The sequence below is a fragment of the Ovis canadensis genome, chromosome 12 (genome assembly GCF_042477335.2).
Source record: "Ovis canadensis isolate MfBH-ARS-UI-01 breed Bighorn chromosome 12, ARS-UI_OviCan_v2, whole genome shotgun sequence".
NCBI classification, from domain to species: Eukaryota; Metazoa; Chordata; class Mammalia; order Artiodactyla; family Bovidae; genus Ovis; species Ovis canadensis.
The window spans coordinates 65936509-65955204 of NC_091256.1; the positions used below are offsets into that span (position 1 = coordinate 65936509).

The window sequence follows — 18696 nt, forward strand, 5'->3', positions numbered from 1 at the left end:
TTCATTTTAAAATTGAATATTTAATTAACATTGCAATAAGAATTAAACAGTTAAAAACAGAAGCATATTAGTGGCTTAAAAAGGACAGCAACTTTAGTTTCCTTTGGAGAGGATTTTGATTGCCTGTTGTCTACAGCAAAACGATGCTAGGAAAATGTCTGTAGAAGACAGAAAATCTCTCTGAATGCAAGTCTAAAATGCTTAAAAATAGGGATTAAAGGTTTTAAAGATGCAAACCAGAAATATTCAGTATTAGAGGTATTTGATTTGAATCCTAAAAAGTTTGACATAATAAACATATATTTGTGAGGAAGATGGCCAACAAATTAACAACTCCACATAGTCTAGAGACTAGAATCCCAGACGATCATGACTATTACACAGGCACCTGGCTGTGGTTCATCCACTACCACCTTCTTTGTTCTTCTAGATGCTTCTTGGCTTTCATCTGGGTAACTCCAAGGCACTGTGAGGAAAACAGATGGATAGATGCCCATTTCTCCTGTAGTCCCTCTCAGTTTGGCAATTAAGCAGTCAGTCAGTGAGAAAAAGGTATTTAATCCATAACTTATAGTCCCCATAAGACCTCACTCAATTTGAAAAACTGCCAGTTCTGTCAAATACGCCAGCACTCCAATAAGGTATTTAGGACACAAAATCTGGGGGAAAAAAGACATTTAAATTAAAATACAATTAATTATAATAATATAGTTTGATATCTGATAAATATTCCAGACTTATTTTAAATTCTGTATCTATAACCTAAACTATGAATAGGAACCTAAACTATTGTTATTCTAAGATCCCTGACTTTAACAAATTTGCAACTATTAGTCAATGGTGCTTAGAAGGAATTAGATTAAGGTTCTTATTTATCCTGGCTTCCACTGATTAGCTTAAAGAAAGGGGGGTAGGGGAAGGGCATCTATGAACCGCTTAGACTTATATATCTCCACTTTCTAGAAAGAGTTTCATAGCTTCCTTCTCAAAGGTATGTACGTGCGTGCTAAGACGCTTCAGCTGTGTCCAACTCTTTGTAACCCAATGGACCGTAGTCCACCAGGTTCCTCTGTCCATGGGGTTTTCCAGGCAAGAATACTAGAGTGGGTTGCCATGTCCTCCTCCAGGGGATATTCCTGACCCCATGGGAAGACTGAACCCATGTCTCTTATGTCTCCTACATTGGCAGTCGTGTCCGACTTTTTACAACCCCATGGACTGTAGCCCGCCAGGCTCCTCTGTCCATGGGATTCTCTAGGCAAAAATACTGGAGTGGGTTGCCATTTCCTCCTCCAGAGGACCTTCCCAACTGTACATAAAGGAGACTTCACTAATGTGCATTAGAGGATACCCCAGGTTAACTACACAACACCAAAAATGTTTTATAGAAACAAACCAGAGACAGAAACTTAGTTAACACATTAATTTCAAACTTCTGAGAGGCAGTACAGTGTTGCAGTTAAAAGTATATAAGCCTTTGAGTCAGATGCCTGGGTTTAAATTTCAACTCCACTTATTAGCTGTGTGATCCTTAGGGAGCATACTTATCCTCTGTGCCACAATTTCTCTTTACCACCTATGCAAGCAGGTTGTTGTGAAAACTAAATAGGACAATATGTATAAAAATGCTTAATAATGCTTGGCACAGTTAGTGCTTAACAAATGTTAGCTATCATCTGGCATTATTTGAACCTAGGAACCACAATTACTGTCTTACATCATTAAGAGAGGTTCTTAGAATAGTCCAGATAAAACAGGGCCACCCTCATATTCACAGATGGATACGAACACACTATATAAAATAGTTTGAAAATATACTTATTAATAGAACATGAGCATATGGAAGTAAAATTTAAAAAAATATAAGGACTTCATGGAATTGAATTCTGAGTATTCCAAAGTATTTCTTCAATGTGGAAAATATAATTGCCATGCATTCTAAAAACTATGCAAGAATAAGAAAAAATAACTAGATTTTTTCAAACTAACCTTTATTTTTCCATCAGTATGTGCTGAAGCTACAGATGTTGAAACACGAACCAATCTTGTGGCTGATAAATGAATTTTGAAATGCCTATGGAAATGTGAATACAGGCAGTCCATGAACAAGTCAACTTCCTCCTGGGTAACTTCCCCAAGTGTTTTGTGAACATTGTCCCATAAAGCTTTTGCATCTTCTGGATGTATGGCATAAGAAATGTCCAGACTATGAGGGCTACAGGGTACAGACCAAAGAAATTCAGTGGTGGCCATATAATGGTCCATTTTGCATGCAGTCCACATAGCAGCCATCCAGGAAAGATTAAATGAACTGATTGCTAAGGGACGGAAGTAACAGTCAAAAGTTTTCTGAAACCAGGTTCCAATTATAGCTGTATTAGTCTCTGCACCATTTGCAAGGAATAAGGGTAGACAGGTGAAATCTTCTGAAACAGTCTCCAGAAGACTGTCTCCAAATACACAGCAGAACCAACCAGTCCACAACACTTTCCCTTCTTTGTGCTCAGATGGCAATTGAGATTTTGACAGAATCTATGAAGGAAAATCAAACAGGTTCATTAAATTCAAAAGTACATTTATTCTGGACTTCACTGTGTGGTCCAGTGGTTAAGAATCCACCTGCCAATGCACAAGACAGGGGTTGGATCCCTGGCCAGGGTGGATTTCACATGCCTTGGGGCAACTAATCCCACTAGCCACAACCACTGGACCTGTGCCCTAGAGCCCATGCTCTGCAACAAGAGAAGCCACAAAATAAAAGCCCTCACACTGCCAACTAGAGAATAACCCCAACTCGCCAAACTAGAGAAAGCCCTCACATAGCAACAAAGATCCTCATACAGCAATGTAGCCAAAAATAAATAAATAAAATAAAAAACAGAAGTACATTTACTCCTAAATTACATCGTCTCAACATTAGTTAATATAGTACATTTAAAAATAAGAAGATATGTTGAATTAATATTACCTGCCAAAAACCACACAAAGAATTGTCTCCCTAATCATTATTAGGCTTTATTCAAGTTAACTGACCTTTCTCCTAATACTCTGCCTATACCTTGTCCTAACAAGGTATATGGCAAGATCTTGGTGCAATCAAATGCAAAATAAGGAATATCAATAAGGTATAATCAGGTATAGCATCCTGAAAAAAAAAAAATCACAACCTGAGAAGGGATTGTAAAGTAAAAGTTCACCAGATCCAATGTGCTTGAATTATTCCATTGGGAAAGATGTCACTATTTCCTAAGGCAGCTCTGTCTCCCCACTTAAAATGCTCTTTTGTCTGTTAGACCCCATAGTTTCCAACCACTGGTCCTGCTTTTTTCCTTACATGCATATAGATCAAATCTGATCTAATCTCTCTTCTACAGAAAAAGCCCTGCAAATATTTGATGGTCTCTATCATATGCTGCCAAGGTCAATATCTCCAGTTTCTTCAACCATTCTTCCTATGACACACGTTCACGTTCTCTCACTATTTGGACACACTTCTCTGAAAACCTTTGGCACAGGAGTCATTCGTAGGTGAACATAATGACTTCAAAAACGTCTGATTACAGGACTGTTACCACCTTTAACCTATATTATACTCCTACTAATCTAACCTTAGATTGCAGTAGTTTTCTGGTTTTTAGTTGAAAATGTTACATAAATTAGCCCTACACACTCATTTTCATCGTTATTAAGTGAATCCCCCAACCCCCACAACTTATACTAAGGCAATAAACGTATACCTATTAAAATTTTAATCTCTTTCAATTTGACCCACTGTGCCAATCCATTCCGATCTTCTAGATCTTGATTATATTTTCTAGTACATTGACTAACCCCTCAAATGTCAAATCTGCAAATTATACAACAAACATACCTTCCAGATAGTTATAGAAGTTTTAATTTAAGTTCAACCAGGACAAGGTGAAGATCACAGCCCTGTATTATATCCCTTTAGAGACAATCATGTAAACAATTACTTTGACCATTCTCCTCCTTGTTCAGAAAGTTGTAAGAGACTTTCAAATACTTTTAAAGCTCAGATATAGTATGTCTATCATATTTTCATAATCTAAAAGGCCTATAACTCTGTCAAGAAACAGATTTAATTTGAAAACTATTAGGATACTACACTAGGAATTCAAGAGGTCATTTCTATTTCTCACAAGAATATTTGCTTGCCTGATGACATGCAAACCATGTAACTTCTTAAGGCATCAACTGCTTTACTTGACAGAGACTGCTAAATATCTACCCAGTATCTGTTTTTCCTTCCACAATAATACAGAGATTTCACTTGGGCTGGCGAACTACCTACTAAAAAAAATTTCTAGTTTCCCTTCCAATTGGGATGTAAAGAGAAATTACTGTTGGCTCTCAGCAAGTCTCATTCAAAATTTACTCAGTGGCAGGCAACCTGTCTGCCCTTCCCATCCTCCTCCTCCTCCTCGCCTTGAACTTATATACAACATTTAGAACTCCAGGAGCCAATTTAGATTACAATGAGACCGTAAGCATGGAAGCCACATACCAAGGATGATAGAGTAGACAGAAGGAGCTTAGATTATTAATAATTTCATGAAGCATTTATCAGCCTTGAAAAGCTTACCTCTGGACACTTTTTTGCAAGATAACTAAACCTCTATCATTTTTAATTCACTGTTATTTAGACTTTCTGTTATATGTACCTGAACCTAATCCCAATAATCCTGAAATCCTTGCCAATACCATGATCTATACCAGGGGTCAGGAAACCTTTTCTGTAGAGGGTCAGATAGAAAGTAAATACTTTAGGCTTTGCAAGCCATATGGTCTCTGTAGCAACTACTCAACTCTGCTGCTGTAACACAAAAGCAGCCATAGACTAGGGAAACAAATGAAAGGGGATCTATTTCAAGAAAACATAACTTACAAAGCCAAGCAGCATGCTCTATCTGGGCTTCAGGTCATAGTTTGCTGACCCCTTATCGAATAAACAAAATTTCAACTGTTTCAGAACTTACCAATGACTAAAATGAGTTAACTAAGCAGAAACAGAAGTAGCAGGCATGAACAATAAAATAAATCTGGTTTCTTAATAAAACAAAGGATAGTCATACTACTTGTATACACTACATATAGGAAGGAATGTAAAATGTTACATTTCTAAGAGTAATTTGGTATGATATATCTACTCTAGGATTTTAATCCCAGTAAAAACCATAGAAATATACAGATAAATTTACAAAAATGCAAAATTTACATTTAGTTACTCAAAATGACATGAGTTAACTAGTTACAGTGCAGATTATTAGTTTTTAAAAAAGCCATAATCATATTACAAAAAGATGGACAATATGACCACGATTTTAATAGATACAAATAGCCAAACAGACATATCTAGGTTCATGATGGAGTCTGCAGTTTTCTTATAACGTCTTTGCCTAGTTTTGGTATTAGGGTAATACTGGCCTTTCCCTTAGGAAGTATTCCCTCTGCTTCTAGCCTCTGAAAAAGCTTGTAGGAAATGGGTATAACCTCGTCTCTAAATGTTGGGTGGAATTCACCAGTGAACCCATCCAGACCTGTTGCTTTCTGTTTTGGAAGGTTATTAATTATTGACTCCACTTCTTTACTAGGCCTAGGTCTATTCAGATTGTCTACTGCCAAATAGATGTGTACCAAAATGTTATCCTGTGGTTTTTAACTTTGTTTGTACTTAAATATTTAACTTTTCTTAAAAAAAAACAAAAACAAAAACAGGGTTATATTGTAAAAGGAAAAATCTAATTGCTATAATTTGATCAAACAAGATACAACACAGGTTATAAATCACACACTTGAGAATTTTAAAAACAGTAAGAATATAGTACAATTTCTAAACCAAAACAATGCACACTCCTTTCTCCTAGGAAGCAAGTACGGCTTTTATGATATACCTGGACAAGAAATGCTTCAGGATCTCTTTCTGTTCCTTTCACTCCCATAAGAGTAGAGAAAACCACTTTGATGTTGAAGTCGTCTCCCACTTCCACAGCAAGTCCTTTCTTCTTTTCAGCAGCAATAAATGCAGTCAGAAGTTTAGAGTACTCTTTGAAATCAGTATAGGAGAATTTATATAAGGGAGTTAAACTATATAAAGTCCACTGTTTATGCAGAAGGACTGCAAACTTTTGAGGATCAACATCTTCCTAAAAAAAATCAAGACAAAAGAAGTCAGAGAATAAGGAAACATTAGGGGCTTCCCTGGTGGCCCAGTGGCTGAGAATCTGTCTTGCCATACAGTGGACACCAGTTCAGTGCAGGAAGATTCCACATGCCACAGAGCAACTAAGCCCCTGTGCTTGTGCAGTCATAAATAAATAAATAAATTTTTTTAAAAAATTTGGAAACTAAGAACTTAATCATAGTATTTTAAGTATTTAACAGATCTATTACTGGATACCTGATCTTCGCATTCCAGTCAAACTGAGTATGTAGGACTCTTTGAAGATCTTTGAACAGACTTTTGCATATGCTGTGCCTTCCCTTTTTGATGTTCTTCCCAGAGTGTTTACAGGACATGGTCCTTTCCTTTCTCTGCCCAAATGTCAAGAGGGCACCCTATCTAAAGCAGCACCTGCATCCATTCCAACTTTGTCACTCTGTATTTCCTTAACATGTTTTTTTTTTCCCCCACAGCATTTATTATCTGACGTTACGTACTTGTCTATATTTCTGGAATCACAGGTACCATCAAAAACAAAATAGTTCATTTGTACTGGCCCTAGGGCATTGTTGAGGGTGTTCACATACACCCCCATATAAGCTCCTAGTTTTATCCTGAATTGAAGTTTTCTATAGAATCCATACTTCCTGATATAGTCTCACAGTTCCACCTCTTTTAGAACTTTCAACACAGTTGCCCACTTGACAAAAATATTTGTCCTGACTGAAGTACTCACGGAAAAGTTATAAAATGTTTTTCTTATTACTATCCAAAGATTTGGAGCAAAAAAAGGTTGCAGGGAGATTCCCTGGCAGTCCAGTGGGTAGGACTTGGTGCTCTTATTGCAGGGGCCCAGGTTCAACCTCTGGTTAGGGAACTACGATCCCACAAACCCATCTGGTACAACCAAAAAAAGATTTGGCAAAATTATTTGTATCACATAGAGAAAAGGAAACACTGAACCAGACATACTATTCTTGAATTTATATTCAATCTCTGTTTTCTGGTTAAAAGCTATCACTTTCATTACCAGGACTAGGAATTTTTATGGAAGTTTTCATAAAGAAGCAAAAATTTTCCCATATCCCAAAAGGTCCTAGACCTAAAACAGAGAAAAGAAAACAAAGTTATAAGGAAGGTGCGGGTGACTGATTGGTCAGACTTCTTGCTAAGTGACTCAGAAGCATCCATTAAACTTGTATTCACTAGGGCTTTATTTCATGCTTCAATAAAATTATAAATTATGAATGTTATATACAAGGTTTAGGGTTTTTTAATGAATGATCAAAACAGCATATTGCCACTAGACAAATCTGGGACAACATAAACACCAAAATAATTTAGTAAGGAATTAGAAGAATTAAAAAAACAAACAAACAGGAATTCATAAGAATGAAATCAGAATACTCCCTAACACCATACACAAAAATAAACTCAAAATAGATTAAAGACCTAAATGTAAGACCAATCACAAAGGGGCAAAAACAGCAAGAACTCTCTGACATAAATCACATCAAGATCTTTTTTGATCCACTAAAGACCTAAATGTAAGACCAATCACAAAGGGGCAAAAACAGCAAGAACTCTCTGACATAAATCACATCAAGATCTTTTTTGATCCACTAAAGACCTAAATGTAAGACCAATCACAAAGGGGCAAAAACAGCAAGAACTCTCTGACATAAATCACAACAAGATCTTTTTTGATCCACCTCCTGGAATAATTAAAATGAAAACAAAAATAAATGGGACCTAATTAAACTTAAAAAGCTTTTGCATAGCAAAGATAACCATAAATGAGACGAAAAGACAACCCTCAGAACAGGAGAAAATATTTTCAAACAAAGCAACTGACATGGGATTAATCTCCAAAATATACAAACAGTTCATAAAGCTCAATATTAAAATAAAAAACCCAATCAAAAATGGGCAGAAGACCTAAATAGACATTTCTCCAAAGAAGATATACAGACGGCCAAAAGACACAGGAAAAGATGCCCAGTATCACTAATTATTAGAGAAATGCAGAACAAAACTACGATGAGGTATCACCCCACACTGGTCAGAATAGTCGTCATCAAAAAAATCTCACATGCTGACTCTTTGAGGAAGACACGGCTGCCACTGCAGCAGAGGCCTTGCCATCCGCCCCTGATCATGATTCACCACTGTTTGCTCTTGGGGACAAACAAGTCGATCAGGAAGCCACATCACAGCCATGGCCTTTAAAGGCACCAGCAAGATTCCTGTGGAGCCAGAGGTGGCCATTCACCGGATTAGGATTACCCTCACCAGTCACAGCCTGAAATCTCTAGAGAAGGAATGTGCCTACCTGATCAGAGGCGTGAAGGAAAAGACTCTCTAAGTGAAAGGACCTCTTCGGATGCCTACCGAGACTCTGAGAATTACTGCAAGGAAAACTCCTTGTGGTGAAGGTTCTAAGACTTGGGATCAATTCCACATGAGGATCCAAAAGTGACTCACTGACCTGCACAGTCCCTGTGAGATTGTCAAGCAGATCACTTCTGTCAGTACTGAGCCAAGAGTTGAGGTGGAAGTCACCACTGCTGATGCTTAAATCAAACTTTTTAATAAACTGATAATCAGTTGTTATAAATAAATAAATGCTGGAGAGGGTGTGGAGAAAAGGGAACCCTCTTGCACTATTGGTGGGAATGTAAACTGATACAACCACTATGCAGAACAGTATGGAGATTCTCTAAAAAAAACTAAAAACCGAACTACCATATGACCCAGCAATCCCATTTCTGGGCATATATCCTGAGAAAAACCTAATTCAAAAAGACCCTATGTTCATTGCAGCACAGTTTACAATAGTCAGGACATGGAAGCAACCTAAATGTCCACTGACAAATGAATAAAGATATTGTACATATATGCAATGGAATATTATTCAGCCATAAAAAAGAACGAAATCAGGTCATCTGTAGAGACATGGATGGACCTAGCGTCTGTCATACAGACTAAAGTAAATCAGAAGGGGAAAAAAATATATCGTATATTAACGAATGTGTGTGGAATCTAGAAAAATGGTACAGATGCTATACGCAGGGCAGGAATAGAGATGCAGATGTAGGGAAAGGACATGGGGACATGGCGGGGAGGGGGAGCTGGGATGAACTGGGAGACTGGGACTGACATGTGTGCACTGCCATGTATAAAAGAGACGCCTAGTGGGCACCTACTGTGTAGCACAGGGAGCTCGCTCAGTGCTCCGTGGTGACCTAGATGGGTGGGGAGAGGTCCAAGAGGGAGTGGAGATACACATATATACACACACATATAGCTGATTCACTTTGTGGTACAGCAGAAACTAACAACATTATAAAGCAATTATACCCCAATAAAAAAATAAAACAAATTTAAAATAATAAACAAGATTTAATGAATCCATACAGATAAATGGATAAACAAATGGAATAGAAATGAGAAGGGCCTAAAATATAATACCAAAAGCTAGCTGGAAAATACAGAGCAAATAGAGATGGAAAACCATTATTTTGCAAACATCATGATAAAGATGGAATTAGGCAACTCTACTCAATGCTCTGTAGAGACCTAAATGGGAAGGAAATCCAAAAAAGAGGGGACATATGTATATATATATAGCTGATTCACTTTGCTATACAACAGAAACTAACACAATGTTGTAAAGCAACTTTACACTCCAATTTATACTCCAATAAATACTAATTTTAAAAAGAAAACCAATAAGACTGAAAAATTAAAACATAAATACAAACTAAATAATTTTTAAAAATAGGATCAGGAAAAAAACATCAATGGATAAGGGATGTTAAGTTTAAGGTGAAATTTTGACAAGGCACCAGATATATGTATTATCTTAAAGTGTCTCCCCCCCAGACTGCTTATTAGTTGCAGGGGAAATAAAACAATAATTTTGGGGCAACTTTCTAACAGTGTGATCAAAATTAACATCACCCATGTGCTATCACGTGTTATTCCCCCCAAAAGGACACAACAGCACCTATACGATATTCCAGTTAGCAATACATAACTTCAGTCTAATCTTGAGAAAACATCAGACAAATACAATATTCCTCATTTTGTATTGCTTCGCTGGTGGCACAGACGATAAAGAATCTACCTACAATGCGGGAGACCTGGGTTCCATCCCTGGACTGGGAAGATCCCCTGGCGGAGGGCCTGGCAACCCACTCCAGTACAAAATGAGGGACATTCTATTTAAAAAAGAAGAGGAGGAAACATATTCTTCAAAACTGTCAGTGTCATAAGAGAGAAATATTGTGGAAACATTCCAAATTCAAGGCAGTTAAAAAAACATACAGCACTGATAGTACAAATAATTGTTTTAACCATTTCTCATTCATTACTTGAGGGAGTAAGAAGATACTAAAAGTGTCTTTTAGTAACAAATATTTATAATATATATGTATAATAAATAGTAACAAAAATTTATATGTTTTTTTCACAGACATTCTCAGTTACTGGTAACACCAAGGAATACAAATAACACACCTGCAGTTGTGAGCCTTGGGGAATTTTCCTTCGCGGTGGAGTTGGGATAAATGAAGTCTGCTTCCTGACTGATTCTAATCGTTTCTGCAGAGGGGTGGCACCTATAAAGAAATCTTTAAGCCTTGAGGAAGCATCTTGTCTAGGAGTCAATTCCGGTGCATCATAAGAATCCATGGTCTGCATAAAAAAAAATAAAACCAGAATTCCAAACACTAAAAAGTTAATTCCTGCTTGTAGTTTCACTGATTCTTCTCCCTACTGTAAAGGAATTCTTTCTCTCTCCCTCCCTCTCTCTGCCTCAAGTTTTTGCTTTTTAACCAAATCTTCTATTTCTCATTGGCTAACAGGCTATCTTCATGAACATCTTACTAATACCTCAAACACAGTATGTTCAAAACTAAATTCAACTCCTTCCATTCTCCTTCTAAAAGCTACCTGGTCCATTTTAAAATTCCTGTCAACTTTCTAAGTTAATTTAAATTTGTTTAAGTAGTCTCCCACTTCTACTTTTTAACATACAGTCATTAAGCATATTCTTTTGCGTTTTTCCTTCCTCAGTTTCCCCATTCATTCCCAAAGCTACTTCCTTAACCAGGTCTTATTACCACAACCGAGCATTCCGTATCTGAGGGCAATCCATTTTTCGGAAATGGCACTTTTAAAATAATGAAAAGCAAAAACAGAACAAACAAAAAGAAATGACACAATATTATTAGGCACCTGTACAAACACTTTACAGTGGTGAGATAAATTCTCTTCTGCTGGGTCCTCTTTATTTCATAATTCAGCTTGTTCTTACCCTTTTCCTAGACATAAATACATTCTCATCTTCATGTGTCTCCCTATCAACTATATTCCCTATCTCAAGTGTTCTTTTCCCATTCCATCTCCCTTAAGACTATGTTTGAATTTAATCTCCTTTCAAATAGCATGGTTTTATTAACCAATCCCCACCCCACCCCAGAAGACCTATGTTACACACTTCTGTCTATGTCTGTATCAGTGGCTCATTCCTGGAAGCAGTGTACCTGTGTGTATAGAATGAGGTCTCAGGGGCCAATATTTTGAAAAAGCCCCAAAGCCCTCTAGATGACTCTAGATGACTCTAACAAAATCCCTCAAGAATATTCTACAAAGTCTTTGGAGATTAATAATACACCAGCCCATCCCCAGTGGCTCAGTGGTCAAGAATCCATTTGCCAAGGCAGGAGACACAGGTTCGATCCCTGGATCAGGAAGACCCTCTGGACAAGGAAATGGCAACCCACTCCAGTACTCTTTCCTGGGAAATCCCATGGACAGAGAAGCCTGGTGGGCTACAGTCCTTAGGGTCTCAGTGAGTCAGATACAACTTAAGGACTAAACCAGCCGATATAGCTCTCTTTGATCACCTAGTCTATACCACTAATTTTGGCCCAAATTCATACTTCCTTGTATTATTTTTTTGGTGTGTATTTCCTCTTTTCTAGGTGAGACTAAACTACTTTGAAACTGTGCTCTTTATATTTCTCTTGTATAATTACCCTACTATAATGCTGAATACTCTTTGTTAAAGAAGTATTGGTTTAATTGAACAGAAGTATTTCATAGAACCCTGAAATTGAAAGGAGTTATGATTTAAAACACAAGAGAAGACTCTACACATGGACATCACCAGATGCTCAAAACCGACATCAGATTGATTATATTCTTTGCAGCCAAAGATGGAGAAGCTCTATAGAGTCAGCAAAAACAAGACCGGGAGCTGACTGTGGCTCAGATCATGAAACTCCTTATTGCCAAATTCAGACTGAAACTGAAGAAAGTAGGGAAAACCACTAAACCATTCAGGTATGACCTAAATCAAATTCCTTATGATTACACAGTGGAAGTGAGAAATAGATTTAAGGGACGAGATCTGATAGACAGAATGCCTGATGAACTATGGATGGAGGTTCGTGACATTGTACAGGAGACAGGGATCAAGACCATCCCCATGGAAAAGAAATGCAAAAAAGCAAAATGGCTGTCTGAGGAGGGCTTACAAATAGCTGTGAAAAGAAGAGAAGCAAAAAGCAAAGGAGAAAAGGAAAGATACAAGCATCTGAATGCAGAGTTCCAAAGAATAGCAAGGAGAGATAAGATAGCCTTCCTCAGCCATCAATGCAAAGAAATACAGGGAAACAACAGAATGGGAAAGACTAGAGATCTCTTCAAGAAAATTAGAGATACCACAGGAACACTTCATGTAAAGATGGGCTCGATAAAGGACAGAAATGGTATGGACCTAACTGAAGCAGAAGATATTAAGAAGAGGTGGCAAGAATACACAGAAGAACTGTACAAAAAAGATCTTCACAACCAAGATAATCACGATGGCGTGATCACACACCTGGAGCCAGACATCCTGGAATGTGAAGTCAAGTGGGCCTTAGAAAGCATCACTACGAACAAAGCTAGTGGAGGTGATGGAATTCCAGTTGAGCTATTTCAAATCCTAAAAGATGATGCTGTGAAAGTGCTGCACTCAACATGTCAGCAAATTTGGAAAACTCAGCAGTGGCCACAGGACTAGAAAAGGTCAGTTTTCATTTCAATCCCAAAGGAAGGCAATGCCAAACAATGCTCAAACTACCGCACAACTGCACTCATCTCACCCACTAGTAAAGTAATGCTCAAAATTCTCCAAGCCAGGCTTCAGCAATACATGAACCGTGAACTTCCAGATGTTCAAGCTGGTTTTAGAAAAGGCAGAGGAACCAGAGATCAAATTGCCAACATCCGCTGGATCATGGAAAAAGCAAGAGAGTTCCAGAAAAACATCTATTTCTGCTTGATTGACTATGCCAAAGCCTTTGACTGTGTGGATCACAATAAGTTGTGGAAAATTCTTCAAGAGATGGGAAAACCAGACCACCTGACCTGCGTATTGAGAAACCTGTATGCAGGTCAGGAAGCAACAGTTAGAACTGGACATGGAACAACAGACTGGTTCCAAGTAGGAAAAGGAGTACGTCAAGGGTGTATATTGTCACCCTGCTTATTTAACTTATATGCAGAGTACATCATGAGAATTGCTGGGCTGGATGAAGCACAAGCTGGAATCAAGATTGCTGGGAGAAATATCAATCACCTCAGATTTGCAGATGATACTACCCTCTGGCAGAAAGTGAAGAGGAACTAAAAAGCCTCTTGATGAAAGTGAAAGAGGAGAGTGAAAAAGTTGGCTTAAAGCTCAACATTCAGAAAACGAAGATCATGGCATCTGGTCCCATCACTTCATGGGAAATAGATGGGGAAACAGTGGAAATAGTGACAGACTTTATTGTTTTGGGTTCCAAAATCACTGCAGATGGTGATTGCAGCCATGAAATTAAAAGATGCTTATTCCTTGGAAGAAAAGTTATGACCAACCTACATTGCATATTCAAAGGCAGAGACATTACTTTGCCAACAAAGGTCCGTCTAGTCAAGGCTATGGTTTTTCCAGTGGTCACGTATGGATGAGAGCTGGACTGTGAAGAAAGCTGAGCGCAGAAGAATTGATGCTTTTGAACTGTGGTGTTGGAGAAGACTCTTGAGAGTCCCTTGGACTGCAAGGAGATCCAACCAGTCCATTCTGAAGGAGATCAGTCCTGGGTGTTCTTTGGAAAGAATGATGCTAAAGCTGAAACTCCAATACTTCGGCCACCTCGTCCGAAGAGTTGACTCATTGGAAAAGACTCTGATGCTGGGAGGGATTGTGGGCAGGAGGAGAAGGGGACGACAGAGGATGAGATGGCTGGATGGCATCACCAACTCGATGGACATGAGTCTGAGTGAACTCCGGGTGTTGGTGATGGACCGGGAGGCCTGGTGTGCTGCAATTCATGGGGTAGCAAAGAGTCGGACACGACTGAGCGACTGAACTGAACTAAACTGATGCTTTAAAAGTTATAAAAATTATTCCCAAGTACTGGCAGAGTTGTGCTTCCCCGGTGGCTAGTGGTAAAGAATCCACCTACTAATGCAAGAGATGAGGGTCAGGAAAATCCCATGAAGGAGGGCACGGCACCCTACTCCAGTATTCTTGCCTGGTTAATCCCATAGAGCCTGGTGTCCTACAGTCCATGGGGCCACAAGAGTTGGACTCTTAGCAACTAAACTACAATTGGTATGGTTACCCTTTTAAAATTTTTTTCACAATAGTTTTATTACTATATTTAAATTTCATCACGTCAAAGTATGACACACTCTATTATCTTGCACAAAACTCCATACGTAAATTAAATACATAGTTCTCAAAGCTCAGATAATGCCCAGAGCAAGATCATGTACCAAAGAATTTAAATAGCAGCTACTGTAAAGCAGTCTAGCTTTAAATTCACAGACTTTTCTATTCAGAAAGGAATTTCAATCAATATCACTTACAGAGAATGTTTTCTTTTTCAAATTTGTTATTTGGAATAATTGCTAACATTTATTGAGTATTTTCATGTGCCAGGTACTTTTCTAAACCCTTTAACAGTCCTACGAGGTGAGTTATTATATTCCCAGCTGACAGATGGAAAGACAAAGAAATCAAGTAACTTGCCACAGTCATGCAGTTAAAGATGCAAAAGCTAGAATTTAAATGCAGACAGTCTTAACACCAGAGTAGGGGCTCTTACCTCTCTGTTTCACGCCACTTTTCAGCAGGCATCAATTTCAAGACAAAACAAGCCTGACTAAATTTGACTCCTCTTAAAAGAGAAATGCTATGAATTCCAAAAAAACATTAGTCTATCTAGGTGAGAGAAAACTGGAGATACCAAGAAAACATTTCACATAAGGATGGGCACGATAAAGGACAGAAACAGCAAGGACCTAACAGAAGCAGAAAAGATTAAGAGGTGGTGGCAAGAAAACACAGAAGAACTATACAAAAAAGGTCTTAATAATCCCGGATAACCACAATGGTGTGTTAACTCACCTAGAGCCTGACATCCTGGAGTGTGAAGTCATGTGGGCCTTAGGAAGCCCTAGGAAGCATTACTACAAACAAAGCTAGAGGAGGTGATGGAATTCCAGCTGAGCTATTTCAAATCCTTAAAAATGATGCTTTTAGAGTATTGCACTCAATATGTCAGCAAATTTGGAAAACTTAGCAGTGGCCACGGGACTGGAAAAGGTCAATTTTCATTCTAATCCTAAAGAAGGACAATGCCAAAGAATGTTCAAACTACCGTACAATTGCACTCATGTCACATGCTAGTAAGATGATGTCAAAATCCTTTGAGCTGAGCTTCAACAGTACATGAAGGGAGAGGAACAAGAGTTCAAGTTGCCAACATTCACTGGATCACAGAGAAAGCAAGGGAATTCCAGAAAAACATCTACTTCTGTTATCACTGACTACGCTAAAGCCTTTGCATGGATCACAACAAACTGTGGAAAATTCTTAAAAAGATGGGAACACGAGCCCACCTTACCTGTCTCCTGAAAAACTGTATGTGGGTCAAGAAGCATGTAAGAATTAAAGATTTTAAAATTATAAAAAAAAATAATAATTAATTTTTAAAAAATAAAATAAAATATATGCAGAAAAAAAAAGAAGCAACAATCAGAACAAGACATGGAACAAAGGACAGGTTCAAAATTGGGAAAGGAGTACAAGGCTGTATATTGTCACCCTGCTTATTTAAATTTTATGCAGTGTACATCATAGGAAATGCGAGGTTGGGTGAATACCAAGCTGGAATCAAGATTACCTGGAGAAATATCAACGATCTCAGATATGCAGGTACCACTCTAATGGCAAAAAGTGAAAGGGAACTAAAAATTCTCTTAATGAGGGTGAAAGAGCAGAGTGAAAAAAGCTGGCTTAAAATTCAACATTCAAAAAACTAAGATCATGGTATCTAGTCCCATCAATACATGGCAAATAGAAAGGTAAAAGTGAAAGCAGTGACAGATTTCTTGGACTCCAAAACCACTGCGGACGGTAACTACAAACATGAAATTAAAAGACACTTGCTCTTGAGACGAAGTGAAATAAACGTAGACAGTGTATTAAAAAGCAGAGACATCACTTGGCCAACAAAAGTCCATTTAGTGAAAGCCATGTTTTCAGTAGTAATGTATGGATGTGAGAGTCAGACCATAAAGAAGGCTGAGCGCCAAAGAATTGGTTTTCGAACTGTGGTGCTGGAGAAGACTTTGAGAGTCCCTTGGACTGCAGGGAGATCAAAAGGGTCAACCCTAAAGCAAATCAACGCTGAATATTCATTGGAAGAACTGATACTGAAACTGAAGCTCCAATATTTTGGCCACCTGATGCAAAGAGCCAACTCAACGGAAAAGACCCCAATGCTGGGAAAGATTGAAGGCTAAAAGAGAAGGGGGTGGCAGAAGATGAGATGGTTAGATAGCATCACTGACACAATCGACATGAATCTGAGCAAACTCCAGGAGACAGTGAAGGGCAGAGGAGCCTGGAATGCTGTAGTCCACAGGATGGCAGTCAGACACAGCTTAGCAAGTGAACAACAACAAAAGTGAGAGAAAGACTACTAGCTTAAAGGATTGGTTTTGAGAAAACATTTCCCTTAAGCATTTAATACTACAGTAATGTGAAATAGCCCAATCCATGCATTAAAGATCAGAAAATGATTTATATCTATTTTATTTTCTCACTCCATACTCAACAATGAGTATTTTTGCCCTGCCTCATAATTAAAGAGGTTAAATATATATCTTGATTCAATATTTTACTGTCCTAACATTCTTCCTTCCAACTATAAGGAAAGAGGTCCTTTCACTTGCTTTCTAAAGTCAATCCATCAACTGATTCTCAATCTCCATAGTCCTTCACATCCCCCTTAGGCACAATCTTCCACGTTTATTTCAAACCTCTATCATCTCTTATCTCTACTCCACAGAATACTTTTCTTCCACTGCTGAGCATATTCTCATATTCCTAACACTAAAAATTTTTTGTTTAAAACCTATTCATCTCATTCCTTTTGAGACCAATTTCCTGGAAATATGGTATCCAACTTTTGCCTCCATTTACTAATAAATATTTTACTAGATATCTTTAGCAATCTCTTATGTATCTATCACTATAAAGACACTGCAATTTGAAGATTACCACTGCCCTTTGAAGACTGTCAACACTGTTTCTGTGAAAATCATGGACAATTTTTGGGTCAAGTTTGCTCATCCTTATTCCTCTAAACTTTCTGCTATCTTGTTCTTTTCAAACACTCAACTATTTCTCCTCCTTGTTTGTTATAGTTTTTTCTGATTCATTTGCTGACTCCTTTGCTTCCTCCAGTTGCAACAGCTGGTGTCTCCCCAAACTCTGAAATCACCTGTTCTCCATAAGGAAACATTCATTCAATATACAACTCCTCTAGTCCCATACTTCTGCACTTGCATTTCCAATTTCCTGTAAGACACTGAACTTCTGTGTCCTCGAACTCATTAAGTTCAAAGCTAAACATTATTCCATGACCAATCTTTCCTCTCCAACTACCCTGTTTCTTGGTAACAATTCCAACTCTTCCTTCTCATTTTTCTCCCTGCCCATTAAAATACACCTTAGTCATCTTTTACTCTTCACTCGTTTTACATCCAAATTACCATCAAATTCTGATATATTCCTTAAAAATATATTTATTAGCCCTCTCAAGTCACCTTCATTTTAGCCACTTATTTCCAACCCAAGCCCCTTTCCCCAACCCAAGACTAGTTTTTCCATAGACACCTCTCTTACCTTATCATTACCTTGCTTGAGATCCCGTAGCAATTCCCACACATCTAAATAAATGGAGTCAGAACTCTTTCTGTGAGGGCTTCAAAGCACTACCTTATCTGATCATAGTATCTGACCCTATTTGGGTTCACTCTTTACTGCTTTAGTTCTTACCCCAAGATCCACAGACAAACGGTCTTTCCAAAATCTAACAGGCCTCTAAGGTTGGATGCAAAATGTTTTATGCATGTGTTAATTGGTAGGAGAAGCAGGTGAAGAAAGGTCTTCTTTTTCCTGT

At 38.1% G+C, this 18696-nt stretch overlaps 1 protein-coding gene and 1 pseudogene across 1 annotated transcript in view; one reads left to right on the forward strand and one right to left on the reverse strand.

The window, feature by feature from the left end:
* Positions 1 to 18696, reverse strand: part of CENPL (centromere protein L) — a 20102-nt gene continuing 1406 nt past the window's right edge. The window contains exons 2-5 of the mRNA XM_069546094.1: positions 10703 to 10879; positions 5913 to 6164; positions 1990 to 2532; positions 1 to 659 (exon numbers count right to left, since the gene is read on the reverse strand). Coding sequence (XP_069402195.1) covers positions 588 to 659; positions 1990 to 2532; positions 5913 to 6164; positions 10703 to 10876 — 1041 coding nt within the window. The 5' untranslated portion in view covers positions 10877 to 10879 and the 3' untranslated portion in view covers positions 1 to 587. The remainder of the gene's footprint in view (positions 660 to 1989; positions 2533 to 5912; positions 6165 to 10702; positions 10880 to 18696) is intronic.
* On the forward strand, positions 8400 to 8759 carry LOC138416610 (small ribosomal subunit protein uS10-like; annotated as a pseudogene).